Genomic DNA, 26336 nt, shown 5'->3' with positions numbered 1-26336 from the left:
CTGTGCATTAGCTTTTCATCCTGTAAAACTGAAATAACACTGACCCAATTCACCCGGCTGTTAACATCTAGGCCCAGATTTTTAAAGTTATGTAGGCATTGCTCCCCCCAGTGTTGCAAGGCCTAAGTGATTTAGATGTCTAAATCCCACTGGTAAAAGTGGCTTAGATACTTCGGACCTAGGTACCATTGACTTTCAGAGACGTAGGCTGCTTAAATCAATTTTGAAAAGGAGACTTAGGCAAGTCGACACCTAAAACGTGGCACCCAGGCAGCTGCGCCACCGTGGCACTTTAATGACGATGCCCTAAGCCAATGGGAGAGAGCCCTCCGTCGGCGTAGTTAATCCACCTCCCCACGAGGCAGTAGCTATGGAGAAGTTCTCCCATCAACACAGTGCTGTTTACATGGAGGGGGGAGGGGGGTATAACTATGTCAGTCAGGGGTGTGGATTTTTCACACCCCCTGAGCGCTGTGGTTACACAGAGATAGACCAGCAGTGAGGACCAGACCGAAAGCTGTGTCCTCACTAGAAACGCTGCGGTGGAGCAGCGGTAGCTCTTCAGTGTACACTCCCTACAGTGACAGGAGGGACAACTCTCCCCTCTCGTTAGTTTCTCCACCTCCCTGGGAGAGGGTAGAATTGCTCCGTCCACCTAGTGCTATCCACACTGAAGCTGGGCTTGGCTGAACTATATTGCTCCAGGGGGTGGATTTTTCACACCCCTGAGCGACATAGCTGGATCGACCTAAGTTTTTAGGGTAGACCTGGCCTTAGGCTTGGTCTACGTTACCGATGTTACAAGGGCACAGCTATGGCACTGCCCTGGAGTGTTTTTGGTGCAGACCAGCCCGTAGGCCTTGCAATGCTGAGCAAAGCTACTTCTAAATACCTTTAAAAATCTAAGCCGTAACAACGAATACCCGTACATTTTTTTGCAATCCTTGGCTAGGAGGTACTTTGTAAGGGTATGTATGAGGCAACAAAAAAAAAAGGTTTCCTTCCTATGCATACAATGTGTGTACGCATATATGTGGGGGGGTATTTATGGGAGAGTGTAAACAAGAAGAGTCCTGTAGCACTTTTGCTGTATGCACACTAACACGGCTACCCCTCTGGAACGTTTCACTACAGGAGAGTGTGTTTCTGTCATGCTGTGTAGAAAGAAGAGTCTTTTCAACAGTTTTATGTTGATCTAAATACTTTGCATCTAAGAATTTTATATATACGTGTTTCCCTTTTGGGGGGAGGTTTTGGCATGGCCATGATCCCGATCGGGTACATCCGCCCCACCCCACCTCCCCAAAATCAACCAATCAATCAACCCATTTTAAAAAAAAAAAAAATCTTTGACATCAATGAAAGGCACATGGGGGAAGGCTGAAGGCTAAGAAAGGGCAGCATACCAGTGCTGAAGTTTAAAATGAGTTCAGTTCCCAGATAAGTCTGCAGTCCTGGGTCTCTTGAACAGGGAATGAATGTGGGGGGGAGGGGGAAGGTAGAGGGATGCTGTTAAATCTCCCCCCTCCCCCCCAAAAAAATCCCTTCTTTGCCTTGTAAATATAGGGGCTAGTTCCTATTTGCCTTTGCTCTCTAGGACCACCTCTTGCTTACATGCATTGTAGTTTGTCACCTAGACATGCTGCAGCTGCAGGGCCAGGGCTTGCTTTAAATTCTCTGCAGATGGACCCTGCCACATTCATCCTCAATCCCTCTGAGCTGCCTCCCTCCGACCCAGATCTGACCCCTCCTCCCTCTTCAGCTGCCTGCAAATTCGATCCTGATGCTACACTTCCCCTTGCCCCCCCATTCCTTTCTCTGTATCTAGTTAAATTTCCCCCGCCTTTGTTGATGTCACATCCTGTTTCAAACATCCATCCCCCCTGCTACTAGCCACTACCTTCCAATCCCCCTTTTTTTTTTTTTAATCCCCGTCCTGCCTCCAGCAGCCCCCCTTTTCAAGGCAAACTTTTGGCAATAGCAGAGAATCATTTCGTGCTCCGTTGAATTTCTCCTTGCAAATGTCTTTCGATCAGGGGAGCCATTAAAAATAATAATAATAATAATTTTTTTAAAAAAAGCTAGAGAGACAGATCAGAGGGAAGAGGAGAAACGGGGAGCTCACTAAATATGCAAAGCGAAGGCTGTGCTAAGCAGATTTCTTGCATTGAATTCTCGGGGTGCTGAGAGACCAATAACAATTTTAAAAATAGATATATTCTGAAGGACTCCAAAGCAAGGGAAATCGGTGATCAACGCAGGAAAACACAATAACCCAGGAGGAGAGAGGGAAATCTGCATGCCAGATACCGGGAACTGTGTGCAAAAGATGCAACCTACAAGCAAGCTTCTGAGCCTCTTCTTTCTCCTCTTGATGGGTACAGAACTAACTCAAGTAGGTTTCTTTTCTCTCTCTCTGCCAACGCCATTTTCTACTAAAGCGATAGAGCACAAAAGAAACTAGAGTAGCAAAACTGCATCTTTCTGTCAATTTCACTCCCCCCTCCCGCATCCATCCCTCCCCCTTCTTCTTCTTCTTTTTTTTTTTTTTTTTGGAGCATGCAATAGAGGTCATTCATCAATTTCCTCTCCTGCGATGCAGGCAAGAAGCAGGGGTCGGGGGGGGAGCGCAGTGCATAGGAAGTATAAAGGTGTATGTGTGTCTAGTGAAGAGATCGGACTTAAAAGGGGGGGGTAGATTTTTTTTTAAGGCTGCCTTTGTGCGTTCAGATCTGCTATAGATTTTTATTGCAGCCGGATTTGGAGTGGGGCAGGGTGGTTGAATTCAACTCTCCCATCGCCACCCCCATTAAAAGTTGAAATTCAGGTAAGGTGAAACTGTGACTCTGTGGTGTGACTACCTTTTGTTTCGCGAGGGGAAGAAGGGAATTCATCATCATCTACCACAACGTTTCATCGCTCAGGATCCTGAGTGTTATCCTGATTCCTCCCCCCACCCTTTCTTCTTCTTTGAGAAGTCTACAATTAAAGATGAGCCTGGTACAGTCTCAGTGCAATTCTCAGTAAATGGACAGGAATTGGGAATATATGTGATAGCCTTAAAAATGCAATAGTTGAATACTTGTACTTGAAATGGAAATTCTGTTATTGATAAACTAGGGGTTGGATGGTCTTGTCTGTCTACTTGTATGTGTTCTATTTTCCCTTAGAAAACATGTAATTTCCACCTGCAATCACTTCTGTTTCATACCTGCCCTTTATATAGATGGTGTGGCAGTAGCTTTTCTAATTTAGGGTGACATTTAAATGTTCTTTAATGTTCCCATCTGTGACATGGTTGGGGGCTGATTCTTTTTCTTTCTATTTTGATTGCCTTTCTATACTGTCCAAGTGCACCTAGTGCTGAGTTAGGCAAGGGCAAAAGGGTTCTTTGTGGGAGTGGAAATAAAAGTCCATTCCACTTCTTTAAGAAAGAAAGGTGATTTTTTTTGGGTGGGGTGGGGGGTTGTTTTTTGCTTTTTCTTAATCAGGCAAGAAAGGAGCAAAAGTGACCACAAGGTGATGCTCCATGGGGGAGGGGGTTAATTGAAATGTTGCCTGGAAGCAGTAAATAAATAGCAATGGACCTTCCCCCAGAGGCTCTTTGATATACAACCAATTAGCAACTGGGTTCACATCCTAAATGCTTTATTTTATTATTACTCTCTCCCCCTGCTAACAACAGCCTCTTAAGTTACTGCTCTGGCCTCTGAGATTTAGTGGATAAAGCATTTTTTACCTACAGAATATTTCTGAGCTGCTGCTGACAGGAAGAAATCTCCAATACAAAGTCTTCTTAAAATTTTGGGGGGGGCAAAGAGGGGGGAGGGGGCTTATTAAAAATAATTCCAAGTTGCCTGTAAAGTGGAAGGGCTGGGAAGTAATTATAGCTATACAAGACTCACCAATAAAAATCTACTGGGTGTAAGAGTATATATATATATATATATATATATATATATATATATATATACACACACACACACATCAGGTATATACTCACTCACATACATGTGCATGTGCCAAACTGGGCAAAGCTGGGTGAAAATGTACAAGAATTGCTCTGAAACAAACAAATAGTGCACTCTGATGAAGCACCTGCCATTCTTCTTGGACACGATAAACCCCAGCGATCTCAGACTGCCTCCTCTGCACGCTTGAGTGGTATTCTCACTCCCTTTGGTCGTCCCTAGGCAAGCAAAAAGAGAGTATCTATTTCATGGGGAACCTGAATTTCTTGGCCGCATCAAACACTTTCCCCCAACTGCTTAATGGCTTCTTTTTCTTTTTTTCTGCACCCACCTTCTCTGCCTTGGCATTTGCCTGTAAGGACACCTGAGCTATTGCATCTCCTTGTGCTGAGGCAGCTGTTGGTGGTGGCGAATCAGATTCGGTTTTGAGGGCTGTATAAGAACTTTTGTCCCAACTTTAGTCTGGGGGAAACTAAATCAGCCCACTCCAGCTGCGAAGTTTGGGCCAAAATAATCGCTGGCTTTTGTGGAGCTATCCCAGAGCAGTGTTTAGCCCACGGGTTTTAAATAAAAACATAGATTTTAATTTGGCTAGATTTTAGTAAAAATAGGAGCTGGGTAGGTACCCTCCTGGCTTTCACTGTCTAACTTGAGTTGGTGCAACCCTGGATTATAGTCTCATTGGGTGGCAACACTGAGTTATAGGCCTATTTCTCTAACCTGCCCTCCTGTTCTATGGATAAGCTCTCCAGAGGAGATGCGGAATTGTTTGGCTCTGCAGATCTGTTTCCGAGTTCTTGCATCTCGTTTCTGTAGCACAGCTGCCAGATGCAATCCCCAAATATGCCTTTCATCCCTTACGCCGCCCAGTTCGATGCCTTCCACGTTTAATTGGGTGCCAAATTAACATCTCTATCGCATGCGCTGGAGTCACAATCCCATTCACATCCCCGCACCCGCTCCAGAGAGCCCAATGAGGGAGGGGGGATTGGTTAAGGGAAGATACACTTCTAATCAGGCAGCTTTCAGTGACAATGCAAAGGCTGCTGTCATCCCCTCCTCTCTCTCCTTTTTATAACTGGTACCGTTCACATCAGGCCCCAAAATAAATCCCCCTGTAAGGGGTGATAGAGCAGACTTTGCAATGGTAAGGTGCTGAGCCCCTTGCTTTCCTTTCAGTGAGCAACTGCTGCTGCTCTGTGTACAGAACGATCTCCTGGTGGGAGAAGGGATGGAGTTGTTTCCAAAATCTCCCTCTGATCACATCTGAACATCCTAAACTAGAGCTGCATTCTCATTAATCCCAGTCACTCCTGCTTTCTCAGGGTTTCTCAGGGTTTCTTAGGGTTAGCTGTGCCCTAAACCTGAATTGTCTCCTGGAGCATGTTGCGAACTGATCCAGTATTGTGGATTAAATACTGAAAAAGTAGCACATGCTTCAGACCTGACTAAAAGTTAATGGGAATTTTGCCAAAGACAAAATAACAGGAGTTGACCAAACTTCTGTGTCAGGAGGTTTTGCCATTGCTGTAACTTCAGTTTGCTGTTTGATTACCCATTTATATTTTTATTCCTTTAGACTTCAGTATTATTGTCTTTATAATTTTAGAGTTAGTTCCATATAGAAATATTCAGAATTTTACAGAGTCAGAGGGTTATCGTATCCTAAGTCCTTAAATTGCACTTTGCATTTTCCTTTGGATTTTTAGAGGACGGTGAGCCAAATAAGCAATGATGAATATTTCAGTTGAATTTGAATGGACTGGATTTTACAGCAGCAACTAAGCACTACCTCTAAGGTTTAGGTACAAGGGTATTCACTGGTACCTTTACCATTGGAAGGCAAAACCCCAACTCTTCCATCTTCATGCACGCAAGTTTAGCCACAGTTCTTCTGAGTTCAGAATGAGAATTTTTTTTCTTTGGTGGCTTCTTTGGAACCCAGAATGATAAAAGGGAACATCCTCAAATAACTTCAGTGGCGCTATGGCACTTTATACCAACTCAGGATCTGCTTCAAAGGGTTTATTATATATGGCTATAGAAGGACATTTAAATATACAGCCTGAGTCTGATCTTACACTGGTGTAAATCAGGAGTAACTCCAAGCAATGGAGTTCGATCAATGGAAAATAGGTGTGGGATAGAGAGAGAGCCAGTCTGTAATCCTGATTATCTCTCTTTCTCTTTTCTCTCCTCTCCCCCACCCCTGGTTTGTAATGCATTCAGTCTCTCTTGAAACAGTGCTGTGAACTACACATTAATGTAATTATGAAATTGCCAGAGATTTTCTCAGAAGTTTTGAGGGTGCATAGAGAAGTAAAAAGCATCTTGACATTTATTTAACCAACAACAATTTAATCCACAGATAAAATACACATTCCCTGGGGCAGGGAATTTATTAAATATTTAGGGCTCCCATTGAAAGGTGTAAAGGGAATTTTGCCACTGATTTTCAAAATATGTCTGGGTCAGGATACAATTGTCAATAGCACAAAAGTGTGCACTTCCAATGGATCTGTAAAACCCTATAATTGTGAGTACAAATGCACTGTCTACCTACCAGTTTGCACTCCTTGTATAATTTCTCAAGGCCCAAAGCTGGGTGCTTTCTAGTTCAGGGTGGTTCATTGACACTGGAGTCAGAACAGGAGTAAGTTCATCAAAGTCAGTGGAGTTTACACTGCTGGTGTAAAAGTGAGAGGAGGACCAGGCTTGCATTTTTGGGATCATACCTGTTGCTTTGTGACTGAAAATGTGGCTCTTAGATTTTGGAGCCAGAGAGCAGGGAAGGAGGGTAGTACTTCTCTGAGTCCCCCTGCACATTGATCCCTGTGCAGCAAAGTTCTGACTCACGTGAACAGTACACCTTAGACTGTGCTAGTCTAGGTGTAGCTATCGAGGTGATTTTCAGACGTTCACACTGATTGCCAGGCTCTCTCATCCCCTATTGTGGAACCAATTCCACACTGGTAGAATTAAGCAGCAAATCTGCAGCCTGTAACATGTGGCAGATGCCTCATTTCATAAACCAATTAGTGTCTCATTTCACTAACTTCAGCTTTCACCAATCAAAAAGAAAGGTAATTTTCAGCCTTGGGTTATATTTATTACTCAAGTTATCAGTCCTTGTAATCAGTATTAGCATCACTGTGTAAAGTAATACAAAACTAATTACTATCTAACCAAATTAGGTAGATGAGGACTGTAAACTGCTTTGACAATGGAAGAAGCCAATTCTCAGTTATGAATGATAAGCTGAGGCTTTTGCTTGCTACTATGAATTCATGAACTATGGGGCCATAATCATGCTTGAGACCAACACTAACATGACTGTAGCTGTGCAGAGACGGGGAAGAAAAGGAAATGTTTCTTTTCAGGTTTGTTATTTAATAATGATTAAGCTAAGCTTTTCATGAGGCAGGTGGTGTGCAGGAAATATTGTGAAAGAGAAGTTAGCACTTTGTTTTATATACAACCTTTCATCTCAGGATCTTGGAGAAATCTGCAGATAACCATGAAATTGAGACGGTATCGATATAGTGCTTTTTGTACGCATGGGTGACCTGACACACAGAGAGGCCATGTTGTGTCCCAGATAGCACAGCAAATCAGTGACAAAGCTGGGAACAGAATTCTGACTTCTTATCTCTTACATGCTTTAACTGTTACACCTCACTTCCCTCTCAGAGCAGAGAGCAGGAGAGTTGACTACCAGCCTCCTGTATCTTCTCAGTACTGAACATCTCGCCCCTTTCTGAACTAGGAGTAAAACCCAGGAGTCCTGACTCACCGTCCTCCCTGCTCTAATTAGTAGACACTACCCTAAATCTAGTGAGATCACAAGAGACCTTGTGGGAAGGACGAGAGCAGGGAGAAGAGGATTAAAGCAGTTTCTTTGCCAGACTTCAATACTAATTATGATAGTATAAAGCAATTGACACACAGAACAATGGGATATACTTATTTAATAATTTTAAAAGACTTTCTGACAGTGGCCCTTAGCTGACCTATGGAAATAATCCCCTCTGTCCACACTCCCATTAAGGAAACATGCTCATAAAAGAGATGCTGATAATTACTCCTGGTACAAACCTCATCTCTGCACCCATTAAAGTCACTGCAAAACTCCCATTAACTGTAATGCTGCAGTACCAGGCTCACAGACTTTGGACGTGTATTGGCATTTGCTATGAGATTGCGGGTTTAGTGTCAAGAGCAGCTTTAGCTAAACACAGATTTAGTACAAAGCAAAGACCTGTAAAGGGGATTATTCTGTTCTGATGTAATACTGAGAGCATGTTCTTTCTGCTACAAAATATAGGGTCTACTACACAGTGTGTAGAGAGTGAAATTCACACGGCACTTGCCATGTGTAAGGAATTGTCCAATGTTCACAGCTAGAATTTAACCTCCTCGTGACAATTGTGCGGTATGCTGTGCCTCGCCCCAGAAGTGGCTGCATTCAGTGCAGCTCTATATGCCTAGAGCCAATCATGCATACCTGACGCAAAACTCCCACTGAAGCCAATGGGAGCTGAGTGTGAGTAAAGTTTGCAGGATCAGACACACAGTTTGTGAAGCACATCGGGATCGGGAGGTGTGACGCACAGGATAAGGAGGTGTAAGGGGATATAAAACAGGAGTCTATATTGTAGGTGAAAGGAAGCTGGTGATATTTCTATTGCTGCAGTGCCGTCCTGCCCCATTGAGGCATTCCTAGTGCTATAAAAAGCCCTTACACCCAGCTCCTCAAAGGTACGGAGGTCTCTAACAGCAATTGATTTCAAAGGGAATTAGACACCTAAATACTTTGATGATGTGGGCTCCACTGACTTCAGCTGGTGGGGTGGGACACACGGACAGCAGTGGGAGGCCGGCCCTGGACTTTATATTGCTTTCGGTGTGCTGTGGAAGGACTGTGGGTGAAATAATGCTCCTCGCTCTCTGTACCACCCCCCCAAAAAAACCCAATTCCTCTTCTCCCCTTGATCTGTTCATTCACCTCCCTAGCATTCGAATGGGGCCATGCACAGGGGTTACAGTCAATTGAAGCAGGAGGGGCAGCTCTCACTGCCCCAGCCAAGGAGGATGGAGGGGCTGTAGGGGAAGTACGATTCTCCCAGTCCTGGATGGAAGGGGGCGCTCCCTTCTGCTATTATCCGTGGAGTGGGGAGTTGTGGTCCACTTCCTACATAACATAAGAATGATCACACTGGGTCAGATCCCAGCTAGACCAGTGTCCTGTCTTCTGACAGGTGCTTCAGAGGGAATGAACATAACAGGACAATCGGCAAGTGATCCGTCCCCTGTCATCCAGTCGCGGCTGGCTCCCAGCCCTGGTTATACTCACCTATTGAGGAGAGAAGGACAGAATGCCCCTTCTCCATCCGCACTGTGCTTCTGAAGGTCCCTGGCAATGGGGGTGGGGTGAAATGTGATGACTTCTTTGTATTGCTGCAGCATCTCAGAGTCCCGGTCCTGGACCAGGACTGCATTGTGCTAGGTTCAGTACAAACACCGGGGGGAAAAAGCCAGGAAAATACGTCGGGAATTGGGGAGAACTGAGAGGAAACTTTGCAAAGACGTATATTCTTTCTAATAGCAACTCTGCTGCCCAGCCCCCTACCCTATGTTCACAGGCGTCTCTGTTTATCCATACACACACATACTATGTACCATATGCTGTTGGGATATATATACTTATATCCAGTATGTTACGGGTCATTGAGGCTCAGTATGTATGAGGTGAGCTTGATAGGAATGCGTGTGTGCATTCGAAAGAAAGAAAACAGGTTAAAGTTGGAGTTAAGGGTCTGCCCAGGACTTTTGTGCGAACTTCCGAAAACAACAACTGGTGAAGGGTGATGGCAGCCTGCCCGGAACCTTTTGCTGGAAATTGTGGATGCGAGACCAAGGCCATAGAAAGGTGAACACAACAAGAAGATAGATGACGTGACGGCACGGGTTGTAAAAAGAGGGACTAAAACGTCTGTACTTTGGAGTCTGACATCGAGCCCGAGCCCCGACTTTGAAGAGGCGTGTAGTGCTGGCTCCCCACGCATTAAGACTGGATCTGAGCCCGACTGGCCATTGGGACTTCATCCTACCTTCGGACTCTGGTGTAGTATATTTGTGATATGAATGTGGAGTGAGTGAGTTTACACTGTAATCAAATAATAAAATACTCTGATTCACTTTATTACCAATACTGCGTCCAGTCTTCAACCTTTTTAGCCTTTCCCCCCATCCCATAGGAAGCTCTCTATCATGAGCCTATCAATACGGCCATGTACGTACAACATTAGAGAGAGGCCCGTGCTAGAATCCTGGACCTGACCTCTCCAACACTGAAGGGTTTGAATCCAGAGCAGGATCCAGGGCCAGAGTTGTACTGTACAAGCAGTCCCTGTCTGTGACGTAGACCGAACCAAAGCCCCAGGGGAGAAGAGCCCCTGAAGCCTGATCTGGATTTGAATGATGTCCTTTGCATCTATCTCGCCCTTCTCTAATACACTACTAGGCACCCACATGCACAGGGCAGTCCAGCCTGTTTAATGTGACCGTCAGCTTGCCACCACATTTTCCCCATTTGCTGGGATTTCCCAAAGCAAGGGGCCGGTCCGCCTCGCTTCCAGTTCTCAAAGCTTCCTTCCAATCCAACCTTGTGAACTCTCTGCATCTCCAGTGTCCCACAGCCAGACGGGCAGCAGCTAATCGGTGCTACTTTAAAAGTGAATAGCTCCTGCGACAGATGACGCTAAGGGGACGGATCCTTTTCCCTGCCCCCCAGGCCCGGAGTCACTGGACACGGTAGAAGTGGTGCCGGGCGTGTTGCACAAAGATGAGGAGCGAGGCAGGGGCTCTGGAAGCACACGCACACCTGTGCGGCCCCTTCCATGCCATGGAACGCAGTTCTAGAGGGGCTTGGAGTTCCTGAGCTTGCAGGAAGCTGGTGGGGGGAGGGACACATAGGCGCAGCACCGATGGAGCTATCGCTACCCCCCTCAGGCACTGTAGAATGACTTTGCTGCTGCTCAGTGGTCTAGGGATATAAGATTCATTCTCCCAGCCTCAGTAGGCTACCCAGACTCCCAGCCTGATTACTCTGGGCTGTGCTTTTTGGACAGGATTTGCCCTATGGGACAAGTTGTCCCCTGTATACAAGGCCTGTATGAACCTTGTTAGCCTCCTTCTGAGGAACTGAGCAAGACTTCAATGGGGCAAAAGTCTCATGTTGGCCCTCTGAGCCGTGGTGAATTTCACCGAAGGGTTATCTGGGGCCGGCAGCAGGAGGAATCGTGCTCGGGTTTCTCCCTTCCAAAGGAGCACTGATGTGGGATGTCACCGAGCTTTTCCAGAGAACCGCTGATAAATAACCACTCTCCCCCCCACGGCCATCCCGGTTTTGATGCTCAACCAAGAACCCTGCAAAACAGATCTCAGTGAGGTAATTAGTTCAAAGAGGAATTCTTTTGGGTGAGTCCCGTAGTCTGTGTTATACAGGAGATGAGACAGATAACCCCAATAGTCCTTTCTGACTTTATCATCTATTAAGAGGGCCTTATTTCCACTGACCTGAACCCCGCCACTATATCTGTCCCTGCATTTGTGGGCGCACAGTTGTTTGTGAACACAAGGAAGCATGATATGGCATGTGAAAATAAAAGGGGCACTTGCCAGTCAGGAAGTTGCTGCATTTGCACATTACATTGCCACTGACATAAATACCCTTTAGGCTCTGCATGTGTAACTGACACAGCTTGGGACAGCAGCAGTGTGTGAACCCAGAACCTTCCCTGCTAAAAGGATGAGCCTCTATCTTTTGAGCTAAAGAACTGAGCTAAAAACCTCTCTGAATCAATAGGAGTCTTTCCACTGAGATCAATGGGCTTGGGATAGGATCCCAAGCAGCTTCATAACCCCTTATGTGGATGGACCAGGCACTAGAGGGAGACAAAGACTTGTCCTGTATTAGTGTTTCACGCACAAATACAGGCACAAATTTGTTGACCACATTTAAGAAGGTTGGCTTCTTTGGTCAGTTGCAATCAGATGGGTACATTTTACATTACCTGTGGGGAAAAACTTTTCCATTAGTGAAATTTTCCATTAAGCAGTTTGCTATTAAGTGGGAGCCATTCTATACCATACATTGTTATATCTTTCTTTCCTCATCCTTTATTACTATGCAAATAGTAATACTGTGAAAATAGGATCTTTTGTTCCCTAACAGTTCATCTTCTCCTGCTGCTTATTATCTCCGTACAGCAGTAATTCGCTCATTGTGACATCAGAATTGGCTGCTCTGGAAAGATTGATATCATGGAGACATCAGGTGTAGAATACACAACAGGAACAGATAAACTCACACACATAACAAGCCTCTTTTCAAGCCAAATAACCGGTGAGATAAACAATGAAGCAGTCAGAAGAGACGTGATCTGAGATATCTAGGCAAATCTGAGACACAAAAATGGTTTTTGTCAAAAATTCTAAGAGGTGTCGGTTTCTCTTTAACGGCCAGATCCTGCTTTGCGCTGGAAAGCTTCCCTCTGCCAGGATGAAAACAGTGGGCCTGATTCTTCTCTCACTTACACCACTGTATCCCCATTGACTTTAGTGGCATTACTCCTGATTTAGTTTAGTGAAAGTGAATGTAGGTTCAGGCCTAATGCATTTAAACACCAGTCCTTATTGCTTTTTTTGCTACCGCCTTAGACCATGCCAGTTGAAAGAACCAACCTCTAACGTACGCTTCAGCAGTCACAATGAGGGTTTCATTCGTGCATTTCACTTAGCTTGGGCAAAGGAAATACATGGGTCGTTTTCACTTGCTGGGGCTTATGACTTAGCACAAAGCTGCAGTGTTGGCATTTCTAACCCTGCATGACAATATTTAAATCTGAACAAAACATGAAAACAAAAAACTCGTCTCACTTAATAATTAATTGCCATTTAAAAAAATAGAATAGTGGCATAACTAGTGATCATGGATTTAGCCAGGCCTCCATGGGGGGAGGGGCTGAAATTGATGTATCTGTGTGTGCCCCTTTCCGCTACATCCCAGTGGGACTGATTGTATGGAGAAAGTGCTGTGGCAATTTGTTGCCATCTCAGGTTGAGTTATAAATAATGGAATTAGGGTCTGGCTAGGAAGTCTCCCATCCAGGCATCTGTAAAGACAGTAAATGCATCATGTCATTGAAGTGTCCGTGATGATTTTGCAGAGCTGCTGTTCTCTCAATGTCCCTGCATAACTCCCCTTATGTTAACAGGCACTTGAAAGAAGAGAATAGACTCCCGAAAAGACCCTGGCTCTCAGTTACTTCATAAGAGCTTTGGAGCATATGGAAGCAAAGGAGCCTAAACATTTTAATTGGTTTCTTTTTCCCTTGAAGAAAGATTTGTTCTTCCCTGTTTACACCAGCTGAGGATCTGGCCCATAATTTTCCTAAAGGGAAGGTATTTAGAACCGGGGATTGGTAGCTCAAATGATGGGGTTTTCTGTCTTTGTGTGATCGTGGGCAAGCATTTTGGCTCCCTGCGCCTTGTTTGCGCTGTCTGTGAAATAAGTTCTCACGAAGGTCCTGATCCTGTGCCGTTCAAGTGGAGCTTTGCCACTGTCTTCCACAAAAGTAGGGTCAAGCTCAAAGATGTTACAAATTTTAACAATTGGGAAGCATTTTTGCATCCTCAGATGAAAGATTTTGTATAATACTATTACTACTACTGAATATCAGTGAAAGTACCTATATGTACTGAGGGGGAATGAATCTTTACACATTCCTGGTGGAAGAAAAGCTACAGAATGCATTTTTGTTATAGTTTTTAAATAACAAAGTATGTTAAAAATGCTATGTGGGTAGAAGGTGAAGACCTAAAAAAGATGCTAATTTCTTTGTGCTTCTGCACTAATTCTCCTTATATGTATTTGGTGAAGATTAGCACGAGAGGTGAGCTTTAGCTCATACCCTGCTTACCAAATGAGCATTGAAATGATATAAACACTGTACTGGCAAGTGTTGTATGAAATCAGACACTCAGATACTATGGTGATGGGCACAGTGTAAGAACCTGAGCAGACTAGAATAGAACAGAAAGACATGATTTCTTTTAAGAGCTCTCTGCAGACAGAGCTTGACCTTAGATATAGGCATTCCTTGCTACCGTCCTGGTAAGAATGCGGGGACAGATTGATCGCAGTAACACCAATGTAAATCTTGAATTGTTCCAATGAAGCTACAGATTTACATCTATTTATTTGTTGGATATTTGTGCACTGAAGGAAAAATATTCTACCGTCTACCTGTATTTATGGCAGCCTTCCATGGGAATTAATGGATCGTGGGAATTCACTATAGGAAATATCTGGAGGATTGGGACACTAGGGTTTGGGATAATTCTCCCTCCCCAGTGAAGGTCTTCTAATGGCAGCAGTCCAGCAACACGAGCAGCCCTATCATAACAAGCCATGGTGTACACACGGGGAGCCATATCCTCATTTTAATTCAATTTGTACTCTGGCAAAGTGGCATCAAAGTCAGCTAGCGAGACAAAGTGGGTGAGGTAATACCGTTTATTGGACCAACTTCTGTTGGTGAGAGAAGCAAGCTTTCACGCTTACACAGAGCTCTTCTCCTGAAGAAGAATATATTACCTCACTCACCTTGTCTCACTAATATCCTAGGACCCACAGGGCTACAACAACACTGTGTACACCAAAGTCAGTTACAGTTTTGCCTACGGTGAGGACTGAGTGACAACCGAGCAACGAGCTCCAGATTTGGTGCAACGAAAGAAGGCAAAAGTGGCAGAGAAACCTTAGTTAGTTTCAGGTTTCCCAGCGTTATTGGATCCGACCCAAAGCACACTGGGAATTTTCTCATTGTCATCCCTCAATGGCCTTTGGATAAGGCCCATTGTGGACAACAGTGACACACTTCTACCCTGAGAGGGTCCTTCTAGCTGCGGGAAGAGCATCACGTTTAAACCCTTTCAGTCTGCAGCCATTGATTGCATCCAGAGACTGGCCCACATCATGTTCCTGTTGTAAATTTCCACTGCCATCAAAGGGAGCAGAGCAGCAGGCCTGGAGTCAGCACTTGCACACAGCCTTACCTGTCTCCTCTTTGGGGGTCTCGTGAAGTGTCCACATTGCTTCGTTCCATCTCTTAAAACTCCCCTGATCTCGCCTAAAGGCAAATCCTGCTTCCTCTTCCCTGTCCCAGGAGAACTCTGCCCACAACAGGAGATGGTGGGGATCCCGTAAGGATCCAAAGTCAGGGCCAGGTTATGGTTATGAATCATGGGATTGTGCATGCACGTAGACCAGCTCTGTGAGGGATGCTTCTGCAAACACGTCTCAGGGCAAGGCAGTGGCATGCCACTGTCTGTTCCATCTTCTGAGACTTTGATCCAGCCCCGGTGAAATCAATGACAGTTCTGCCTGTGATCTAACAGAACAGCAGCAGGTTGCAAGCAGGGCAGAGGTTGTTACAGCTGTGAAACTGCAGTAGTGGCCATGAAATGGATCCTTTTAGCAACCTGGGGGAGGAATCTAAAATCCCATTCCATGGGGTTCTCCTGGGCAAAACCCCTGTACTCAGCCCTGGCTGATCCCCATCAGTGGAGGTTTTTAAGAACAGGTTGGACAAATACCTGTCAGGGATGGTCTAGGTTTACTTGATCCTGCCTCAGTGCAGGGGGCTGGACTTAGATGACTTCTCGAGGTCCCTTCCAGCCCTAGATTTCTGTGGCACACTGGACAGGGTTATCCCATTATGGCAAGGAAGGAAATATGGTCCAGTGATTAGGATGCGAGCCTGCAACTCAGGAGATCTGCGCTCAGTTCCCTGATCTGTGTGATGTTAGCCTCTCTGTGCCTCTGTTCTCCATCTTTAAAACAGTGATAACTGCGCTGTCCTACCTCATAGGAGATATCCATTAAAGACTGTGAGGTGCTCAGACACTATGGTAATGAGGGCCCTGATAAGCATGGTAGACGGTGAATTTTTGAATGATTATTTACCTAAAAAATCACATAGCAGCAAGTTCTCCCTGCTTGCAGAAACAAATCCTGGTTTTCACCAATGTAAATCTGACCTGTAAGAGACCAAAAATCTACAGGCATCACCAAACTTTCTCTGTTGGTCTATATTCCACTGCCAACGTCTGCTCTTCAGCTCTCTTATGCTGACAAAGGCAGACTGGGAGTTGTCTCTTAACAAATCAGTTTCAGAACTATTTGGAATTTCCCTGAGGGGAGTTGGAGTTATCAAAGGGGATTGGGTGTAGGATGATTCATTGCACCATCGTATTTATTATCAGTGATGATCCACTGTATTATAAAGCATCCTTTTGAAGGGGTGACTGCAATACCAATCTACACTAGAAGGTGGCTCCAGAATCCAAGAATTGCAGAGGTTCTCTGGTAGCAGAGCTGCATAAGATGCATGCCAGTCACTGTTTGCAATTGCACTTCAGCAAGAAACTAGCAATTTTTTGCAAATACAAAGTTAAACACCTTTAAATCCCCTCTACACGCAAACAAAGGTGAAAACTACAATGTTGCAGTAATAAAACTTGCGCATTGCAGAAAGAAGTTAGAGACAATTGCATATAACAATCTTACCTTAATTGTTTTGTTGTTTCAAATCTTGAGAGGAGAAAAGAGTTTGTATTACTATTATTTTTTAAAATGCTGTGATTACTTCTTGTTCCTCTGGAAATCTCAGCAAGCAATGGGATAAGCATCTGATTCCCCCGAGACTGCCTTTATTATTGTGGAACAAGAGATGTGATTTCTATACTTGAGGGAAGCCTGCACATGACCAGAGGATTAATTTTGTAATCTCTCTTTTGCATGTGGTATTTAAATGTTAACCTAGAAAAAAAAAGATGGAAATGTGAATTTCTATCAGAGAAAGTTATATAAGCCTCTTGAGGAAATCTTTAATCTTGAATGAGTACTGTTTCCTTATGGAGATGCCACTTTCAGTGAAAATGTTTTGACAAATCCATCAGCACGGTTTCCAATGAAATAGCCATGCAGCTTCATACTTACAGTTTGGTTCACTGCGGTGCAAGAAACCAAGAAGCCAGATCCTCTGCTGGTGTAAACCAGTGTAGCTCCACTGACGTCAGTGATTTGCACCAGATGAGGATCTGGCCCAATGCGTATAATATGACTTAACCTGTCAACTTTTGAGTTGATTGGGCATTTTTTGCGGAGGCTGCAAAATTTCCTTTAAACAGAAAAAAAGCTGCAGCCTCAGCTGTGAAAAAATTGATGCCGCTTCATCATTTAGGTCTGAAGTCCCAGGTGTCTCATCTGGGGGCATGTAGTGATCCACTCGTTCGATATAGATCATACAACGTAGACTAGTGGGACAGACGTGATCTGAAATGCATGACCTTCGACCGCCACCCAGCTGTTCCAGACTGCTGAGGACGCTGAGGTGTTTGTGCTTACTTTTGCTTCCCCCGTCGGTCTTTTGTATCCAGTTGTCTGTCTCATCTTATATTTCGACTGTCATCTCTATTTGTGCCATGACTAGCACAATGGGGCCATGATCCTTGACAGAGGAAGTACTGTAACACAACTCATAATAATGATTAACCATGAGGTGCCTCACTCACCACCCCCCGGGAGCCATCAGATTGGCTGGGGCTGAGGTGTAGAGGGAAGCTTATTTCCTCAGGGCTGGGGAACATCTCTCCCAAACTTAAGATAAGGAAACAGACATGTTCAGCGTGTAGCTCCCCATTTCATTTCATGGAGGATCTTCTTCCTCAGTTTGACACCCCAAACTCCCCGCCCCATGAATCGCAGCTCCTCCTTTTTAAGATGCTTGTTGGGCATCACCTCATCTGCCTTCTGCCATCCTGCTCTCTTGACCGTTCTGCAGAGAATCAGGGAGGGCTCTTTGAAGTTTGCTGCTGCTGGATTTTTCTCCTTCCGTGAAGGGTCGGGCTTCCTTTGGCACTGGAACAATTGAGCCTAAGGAAGGAGAAGTCTACCTGGTGTGAATCAGATTTTGATTGCGCTGCCTGATTGCAACGTGGCGGTTGAAGGTATAAATGAGGGCAGGGGAACATGATGGACTTTTCTTGTTTTCATCTGCACGGCAGGTACAGGAAGAGCCACCAAGTTAGGGTGGGAGTGCTGAGGGTCAGAATAAATCTAAGTGTATGTCTACACTGCGATAAAACACCCGGGCCAGCGAGTCTCGGAACCTGGGTCAGCTGACTCTAGTTCACAGGGCTAAAACATTCAGTGTAGATGCTTGGGCTCAGAGACCTTCCCCCCTCGCTGGGTATCAGAGCCCAGGCTCCAGCCCAATGTCCACATTGTCCCAAGTCCACTGAGCTGGGCCGGCTGCGGCTGTATCCTGGGATTTTTATCGCAGTGTAGATGTACCCAAAGTGTCTGCGGCCCAGAACATCACGCAAGAGCTGTGTCGGAGGAGAAGCACAAAGAGACAAGAATAACAAAGCCACAGCCCGATCTCCCGCTTTGACTGTCTGACTGTCCCGTGAAAGGCAGGGTCCATGGAAACACACCGTCTTACGTTGTGAAACAGGAAAACTTGTCCTTTCCGCCAACAGATGTTGGTCCAATAGAACAGCGGTTTTCAACCATTCTAGGCTGCCTACCCCTTTCCAAGTAATGTAGTCTACCACATACCCCCATCTGAGACAGGTCATAATATACTTAGGAAAACAGGTGGGGAAGGGTCTGTAAGAGAGAACACGACGCGTTGTCCGCCATGACAGGATTTTTCTCGCGTACTCCTAGGGGTGCGCATGCCCCGGTTTGATATTACCTCGCCCGCCTTGCCCCTCTCCTATCCTGGACCCAGCACGCGGCCACAATACTGCCAACAATTATTATCTGGCCTCATCATTGTCAAAGGAAAAACTAGGCTCAGGCAGAAGGGCGCATTGCTGGCGGAAGCTGTGCCAGCCCGTGGGTTTTATCCGAATCAAATTTTTCATCCTCCTTATTTTAATGATCTGGGTCCTTCCTGATATTGGTGAACGGGGCCCTGTTGTAGCCCTGCTTTTCTCTCTCTCACCAGCCGTGCCTGGTCCAGCAAAAGACAGACTCGCAGCAGAGGAGGGTTGGAAGGTGACCTCAGGAGGTCATCTAGTCCAGCCCCCTGCTCCAAGCGGGACCTCACCCACCTTGCCTCTCTGACACTCAACTCCAGAAGGCTGCCTTTGCCTCGCTTGGCAGAGACCAGCCCCGGACGGCGGCCAGGGGACGCTAGAGAGAAGCAAAAGGCGGGTGAGGATTTAAAAGAAAGAGAGAGAGAAAAAAAACCCTTCTCCAGCAGTTTGACATCAGAGTGCGTTTTATTTTCACACCCGCGCCTGGGGTCCTCCCCCGGCCCCCCCCCCCCCCCCTCCATTTCATTCCCACCCCAGAGTCACTTTCAGGCATGTCCATTGCACCTAGCCGGGAGACGCGGGGTTTTGGAGGACGGGATCCTTCCCCATTTAAAACAACAACACCCCACCCCGACGACACCACCCGGCGCCTGGCCCTCGTCTCCCCCCCACCCCCACCCCGAGCACATACCCCGGGGCAATCCCCCCTTTGCAACGCCCCCCCCCCCGCCCCAGCTCCCGGGGGCCGGCGGCCGTGGGTGAGCGGGCGCTAGCGCAGCGGGCGAGGCGCAGCGGGCCGGCGGGGCGGCGGGCGCCGGGGGAGGATGTCTAAGGAGCCGGCGGCGGCCTCGGCCGGCCGGTGGCCGGTGCAGCGGGCGGCGGCGGCGGCGGTGGCGGCGGCGCGCCGAGCCCAGGAGCCCGGCGCCGGCTCAGAATGAAGGAGGGCGGCGGCGGCCGCAGCAGCAGCCCCCTCCCGGCCGAGCGATGTCGGTGCCTTTGCTGAAGATCGGCGTGGTCCTGAGCACCATGGCCATGATCACCAACTGGATGTCGCAGACGCTGCCGTCGCTGGTGGGGCTCAACACCACCAAGCTGACGGCGGCCACGGGCGGGACCTTGGACCGCAGCACCGGAGTGAGTGCCTCGGGGCCGGGCGGTGTGTGTGTGGGTCTGTGTGTGTTTGTGTGTGTGTGTTTGTGTGTGTCTGCACAAAGTTTGCTCTTGATCCGAGCGGGGGGCTGCTGGCGGCTGCCCTGTCTCCTTCCCCAGGGTCCGTCCCCTCCCTCCCTTTGGGGGCTGAGCCGGGTGCACGCCAGTTCGCTGTCTAGGGTTGGGAGAGCCCGGAGGGGAACCGGAGTGAGACCACTTCCCGCGCGGCTCTCCGCAGAGCCCGTGCCTGGAAACGGACTCGATGGATTTGACATCCCCCCTGCCCCAGTGAAACGTGTCCGCACGGGGGGGGCGGGGGGGGGGGGGATCCGATGCGGCCGTGGCCCGGAGGGTGGTTTTGGTTTTCAAGGCTGGGCGGTGTTCACACGGGCAGAGCGCTCCCTGATCGTGCGGTGCCTGGCCGGGTGGAAGATCCGAGGGGTTCGGGGGGGGATAGCGGCGTGCGTTGGGTGCGGGATGGTTTGCAGTTGTGCTGGCAGACGATCTGGGTTTAGCAAATCGAATCGTGCAATAAGTGACTTGTTCCATTTCCCCCTTTGTTCCCCTCGCCCCACCCCCCTTTAACTGGACTGGCTGTTTCTGGGTGAATCCAGGAATCTCTGGGTTTCTCATTAAACCGGTTGTCAGGCTGGAGCTGTTGGGGAGTTGAGCTACAGCCTTCATTTGCATAGCGGCAGGGCGAGATTGCCACAGTCAGAAGAAGGGCGCGGTGAGGGCACATTCCCGGCGTGACTGATTGCCGGGAAGGAAAGGCACCGAGCTCTCTGGGTCCTGCCACTTCTCTCCCTGCAGAGCTGCCGTTGGGCTTTGGCGCTGGCTGTGCAGCTAAGGTGCCCCTCAAATCCTCCATCCTCTTACATAACAACCTGTTAGCTAGAAGTCTGAGCGCGGTCCTTCGGTGGGAAGTGGGAGCCGTGGGCAGAGGCTGGGAGTGGGGGTAGCTTCCTCTTTGTATTCCCCTGGCTGAAAAAACATCAAAAATTCTCTTGTCATTGTATTTCCCTCTAGCCTGAGGTCAGGTGTAAGTCCCACAAGAACGGATGCACTCAGATGCCTGTAATCAATAGTCATTACTGGGAGGGAAAATGCATCAGGGAAGTTGCAAGTGCATTTCAGTCATGCCTTACCTTCCCCCTTGCCTTTTCTGAAAGGGTAATATAGACAGGTGTCTTTATCTATGGGAAAGGACTGAGCATAACAATCCTTCTTTCTTCCCTTAGCAGGAAAGAATTGACACCTCTCATCTCCAGGCTGTATGCTTCTTTTTAATAACAATTAATAAAAAGATGTAGTATTTTACAGCCCCACTGTTTCTAGATGAAGAGTATTTGATATAATGTCAGTTAATTGTGAGAGGATTTAGCAGTTTATTTCCTGGACCAAAATAATTTCTATCTATCTATCTAATCTATCTATCTATCTATATAGTCTGGTTCTTTGCACCGTTATTTATTGTAGAGTAGAACCTCAGCGTTAGGAACATCTCAGGAATGGAGGTTGTTCGTAACTCTGAAACGTTCGTAACTCTGAACAAAACGTTATGGTTGTTCTTTCAAAAGTTTACAACTGAACATTGACGTAATACAGCGTTGAAACACTACTATTCAGAAGAAAAATGCCGCTTTCCCTTTATTTTGTTAGTAGTTTATGTTTAACACAGCACTATCCTGTATTTGCTTTTTCCCGTCTCTGCTGCTGCCTGATTGCATACTTCTGGTTCCAAATGAGGTGTGTGATTGACCGGTCAGTACGTAACTCTGGTGTTTGTATCTCTGAGGTTCTACTGTATATTTAAGCACTAAAACAGCATTTTTCCTTCTAGATGGTAAAATATTGGTCTCTTCAAAATGATCAGAGACTGTGAGCAAATAATGTATTTTGCAAAATACTGTGCAATTTAAGAGAAATGAAGATCAGAGATTCTTCAGGGGCTGGAAAATGTGTTTAGTTGGACTCCCTTTCCATGTATGCATTATGGAAACCCAAATCATGGTGCTGATTACATCTTCAAGGTTGTATTCCTCATTAGCTGGCATGCTGTTTCACTGGTTATTTTGGGCTCTCTCTCTTCCTTGGATTAACAGAACAGTTTAAGAATTATTGCAGTGCTCACGAAAATCTTCTGGGCACTTTAAGTAATGGGGAGGGGACGGGGGGGAGGAGGAGGGACAGTAAAAATACTGGTTGTCTTTTCCTCCTAAGAGCTAATTCCTGTTTCAGGATCTCGGAGAGCTCTGCAGATTCCCACTGATTGCTGCTCAGTTCAGAGTCAGGAAAACACTGTATACTCAACTAGCACATCAGGATGCACTTCATTCTCTGTTTGCCAAGGAGAAATGGAGTGCGTCTTAATAATAGCATGGCATCAGGTTTCACACAGGCTGGGTGTGCATCAGAATTCACTTTAACTAATGCTGCCAACCAAACCCTACTCTCCCTTGATTTTCCATGCAACATATCCCGGATCTTCCCCATTGTGTCCATATAATATGCTTCCACTTTTGCTCTCCTTTTCATAACATCAAACTCTTTGTTTACTTGTCCCCAATCCATATTTTTGCATTACAAATGCATCCCATCCTAACATGATTACTGGGCTCTCGGAGGAACCTTTCCTTTATTTATTCCATGGTTCCATTATTTGTCTGTAATGTTCCTCTAATGCTGCTTTTTTATTTTTGTGGTGGCACTGAATGCTTCCAGTGCACCCATTTCCCTACACACTCGCCAGACCTCTAAGTATCCCCCTGTTTTACTTAACCCACCCCCTTTTCCATGTATCAACTAGGTGTTGCCTACCAACCCAGAGGAAAGCTGGCAGGTCTACAGCTCTGCCCAAGACAGCGAGGGACGGTGTATATGTACAGTGGTGGCACCCCAGCAGACGATGTGCTCACGTGATGCCAGGACAAAGCAGCTGAGGCAGCTGTTAGAAAAGGTATGGAAAGGAAATTCCATTATGTGGAAAGGAGGAAGGATGGTCTGGGGGCTAAGGCAGTTGGGATTCAACAGATCTGGCTTCAATTCTTGGCTCTGCTATGGACTCCTTGTGCAATTCCTTCTGTGCCTCATTTCTACATCTGTAAAATGGGGGTACTAATACCTTTCTACCTCATAGGCGCGAGGATCAATTAATTAATGTTTATAAGGTGCTTACAACTATGTCTATGAAGGGTTTAAAAGTATCTAGCTAGAGGGAGGTTTGTGCAAGCCTTTGTGGAATGTAATAAGATCAAAGATCTATGATACTGCCCTACATAATTCATTAGGGGGGGGAATTCTGCAGTTGACTCTAATCACATTATTTTTCATTAAATTAACACTTAAATATTTTCAAAGGGTGAGTCTCGAAAAGACAAGAGAGGAGCAGAATTAAAAATGAAGACCAGGCTCTTTAAGCTGTATTGATATTAAAAAGGTTGGATAACACCGCATGAACCATAGACATAAAAAAAATTGTCTGAGGGCTTGCAGTTTTCTTCTTAACATTGACATCCATGTGATTCGTCTTTAATAGTCTGCTGTCCGGGGAGATCAGAAGACACATCCCTGATATCAGGAAATTCTCTGGATAATGGATCCCATTGAAGAAGCACCATTTCTTGTGAATGGTGCCATTTTTTTTCTAAATCTAAGTAGATTCTTGTGTTGGGGCATGTAATTATCCCTCGCGTCTAAATACCGTACTATGCGAGCATCTGAAGTACGTGGCAAAATAATTTTTATCCTGGTACTTGGAGAAAATTGATGTGTTAGTCACCCAAAACATTGATAAACCTGCACTTAATGTGTTTTACTATGCTCTAAATGCTATAAACTGAGACAAGAGCAAATAGGCACTTCAACATTTCTCCTTTGTTTGTAACATAAGCTTCTAAAGAAATGACACACAAGCTTTTGTTTCCTTACACTATAAGGAGAACATGCCCAACAGAACAAAATCTGGAGTAGGAACAGAAATTGCTGTATGGGGCAGCACCAGTACCAAAGACCCATCTAACTATTCACATGAATAAGGCAAGCAGATTTTGAGCCAAAGTCCTAACCGTTCTTTGCTGTTCCTATGGGAACAGTGGGTTTGGGGTGAAAGACCTAAATTGTGATAGTTTCCAGGGCAGAAGGTGCTGAAATATAAATGTTCGTTGTTTTCCTTAGACAGCAAGCTGCCCTTGGGGTGCCAACATATAAAGTAAGGGAAGAATGATGTTCAAAGTCAGATGTTCATGTGTGTGTTAACCTCTCTCTCTCTACACATATACCATCCCATAAGAGAACCCAGAAATAAAGGGGTGAATCTCAGCAGTCGCCATGAAGCTCCATACCTCTGTCTGGGTCACCATTGAAACAAAATCCTTTTAGTAAAATTGTAATTGCAGAACTTCCAAGCTCACAAGAAAGATCTGCTGCTGTTTGCAGGCATTCCTGCCCTTTGCAAGGATCTGATATTTTAACTCCCCTAGTTTTGTGTTGAGAACTAGACTCACATTTTGCCACCACAAATAGCAAAAGAAGCCTAGCATGTCAGAGGTGTAACTGTTTGGATTTTCCAAGGAGGAAAGCAACCGTAACCTATTATTCACCTTTGTGGGTAATAAAACACTCCCTTACCTGGTCTGAGCAAAGTTGCATTTTTTTGAGTGAGTAATTTTTTTTTTTTTAAGTAGAAGAAATTTCTTCCTTAGCAACTGTTGCTATAGGTTTTGCACAGAGGTTGTGGCAGTTAAACAAAAGTCCAGGCTCAAAGTCATCAAAAGCCAATCTATTCTAAAACACATTGACACCAACATATGAAAATTAAGCTAGGGCCTGTTCCGGTGAGTTCCCCCATCTCATTTTACTTCCAGAGACACCGAGGTCACATGGAACGTCACGTTTTTAAAACCCCTTCTGAAGACCAAGTTACGATAAAACTTGAAAAAAATCTGGGTGTGCTCCATGCTACCACAGTGTATTTCTTTATCGCCCTCTAGTGGCTAGACTATGGGTGGAGGTTTGAATCTGCAACTGCCTTCAAGTTAATGAAATGGTCCCTTAGGCTCAAGTAGTGGTGGCTCACGTGTTTAGTGCCAAATGGCCCAGGCGCAAGGGGGCTTCTCATAGACACTCTACCCCAAAGGATAGCACCCACAGACTGGGATGATCAGCATCTAGGACATATTACATTAGCTGATGTGTCTAGCTAGAGTCACCAGCTAAATTCTGCTCCCAGTTACGCAGGTCTAACTCTGGAATAACTCCATCAATGTCAAAGAAACTGGTATAATTGGAATTAGAATTTAAATTTTCATTGTATTGTTTCTTTGCTTCCCTAAGGTGAAATCGGCTATTTTTCCCCTTGGCAACCATTGGCTTGTCTATGCCATTGCTGGAAAATAAGGTTTTATGAGCACTTAGAATATGTGTGTTTCATAGGTTAAAAAAATACTCTTAACAAAGGTTCTTCAGGGGTAGTAAGTGATTGGAAGAAACTGAGGGGAATTTAAGACAGAGAATCTCCAGATCCAATGGAGCACTTAAGCACATGCTTGACATTAAGCACATGAACAGTCTCATTTAAGTTTAATCAAGTGCTTCAGTGCTTTGCTGGATCAAGGCCTTAAAATGCCAATGAAAATAAAAGGTGTCGATCTTTAAATGAGGGATTTTACATTATTGTCAAAGATCACGAATAATAGGAATTGGTTTTTAAAAATGTCCACCGTAGGTTGCTACTTAATTAAAAAAAAAATTAACTTATTCGCAATGAATGGCATGGATTTGAACTTCACACCAAGCACATCTCTGAACACAACTTTCTGAACTGTACGTCCTCACTTGAGCACACTTCCTTGTTTGCCTTAAGTTAATTCATGCACAGTTGGGCTTTTAGTTGGGAATAAGTGCTGGCAGCATTAATGGACTGAATTTTTTGCAATTTTAAACTTAATCCCCATGCCCACTGGCTGATGTACAAAGTGATCCAACTATGCGGATGCAGGTTTTCTCAGGGAAGGAGCGGCTGGGTCAACGGGATAAAAACGTCCTACAAGTACAGGCTGTAATAGATATGCCACCTAGTGCAGGCAGAGGTCCTCACATTCCTCCCCATCTAGTGCAGGCAAATTACTGCCCTACTGTTCACCAGCACAGAATGATACACGTCTCTTTTTCTCTTCCTCCCCATTCAGTGCAGTCTACCTAAAGGGCTGATCCTGGGCAATGGCCCAGGTGGATGCTCGGACAGCTATTGCTGGCTGTGGATGGGTGGTACTGCCTGGATTAGGTACTGAAAATTATTTCTTCTGATCACAGTCCCCCAGA

At 45.7% G+C, this 26336-nt stretch overlaps 1 protein-coding gene across 2 annotated transcripts in view; it reads left to right on the top strand.

The window, feature by feature from the left end:
* The first annotated feature begins 1915 nt into the window (after positions 1-1915).
* Positions 1916-26336, top strand: part of OLFM1 (olfactomedin 1) — a 47923-nt gene continuing 23502 nt past the window's right edge. The window contains exons 1-2 of one of the 2 annotated variants that reach the window (XM_067541838.1): positions 1916-2395; positions 22825-22974. In XM_067541838.1, coding sequence (XP_067397939.1) covers positions 2300-2395; positions 22825-22974 — 246 coding nt within the window. In that variant the 5' untranslated portion in view covers positions 1916-2299. Of the gene's footprint in view, positions 2396-19412; positions 20001-22824; positions 22975-26336 lie in introns of those variants that run through there. The other variant, XM_067541837.1, reaches the window with a different exon arrangement.

The sequence above is a fragment of the Emydura macquarii genome, unplaced genomic scaffold (assembly GCF_026122565.2).
Source record: "Emydura macquarii macquarii isolate MOO-44397 ecotype Brisbane River unplaced genomic scaffold, CSIRO-AGI_Emac_v2 contig_691, whole genome shotgun sequence".
Lineage (NCBI taxonomy): Eukaryota > Metazoa > Chordata > Testudines > Chelidae > Emydura > Emydura macquarii.
Note: the sequence above shows the minus strand (reverse complement) of the source record. Positions and strands in the feature narration are given on the sequence as shown.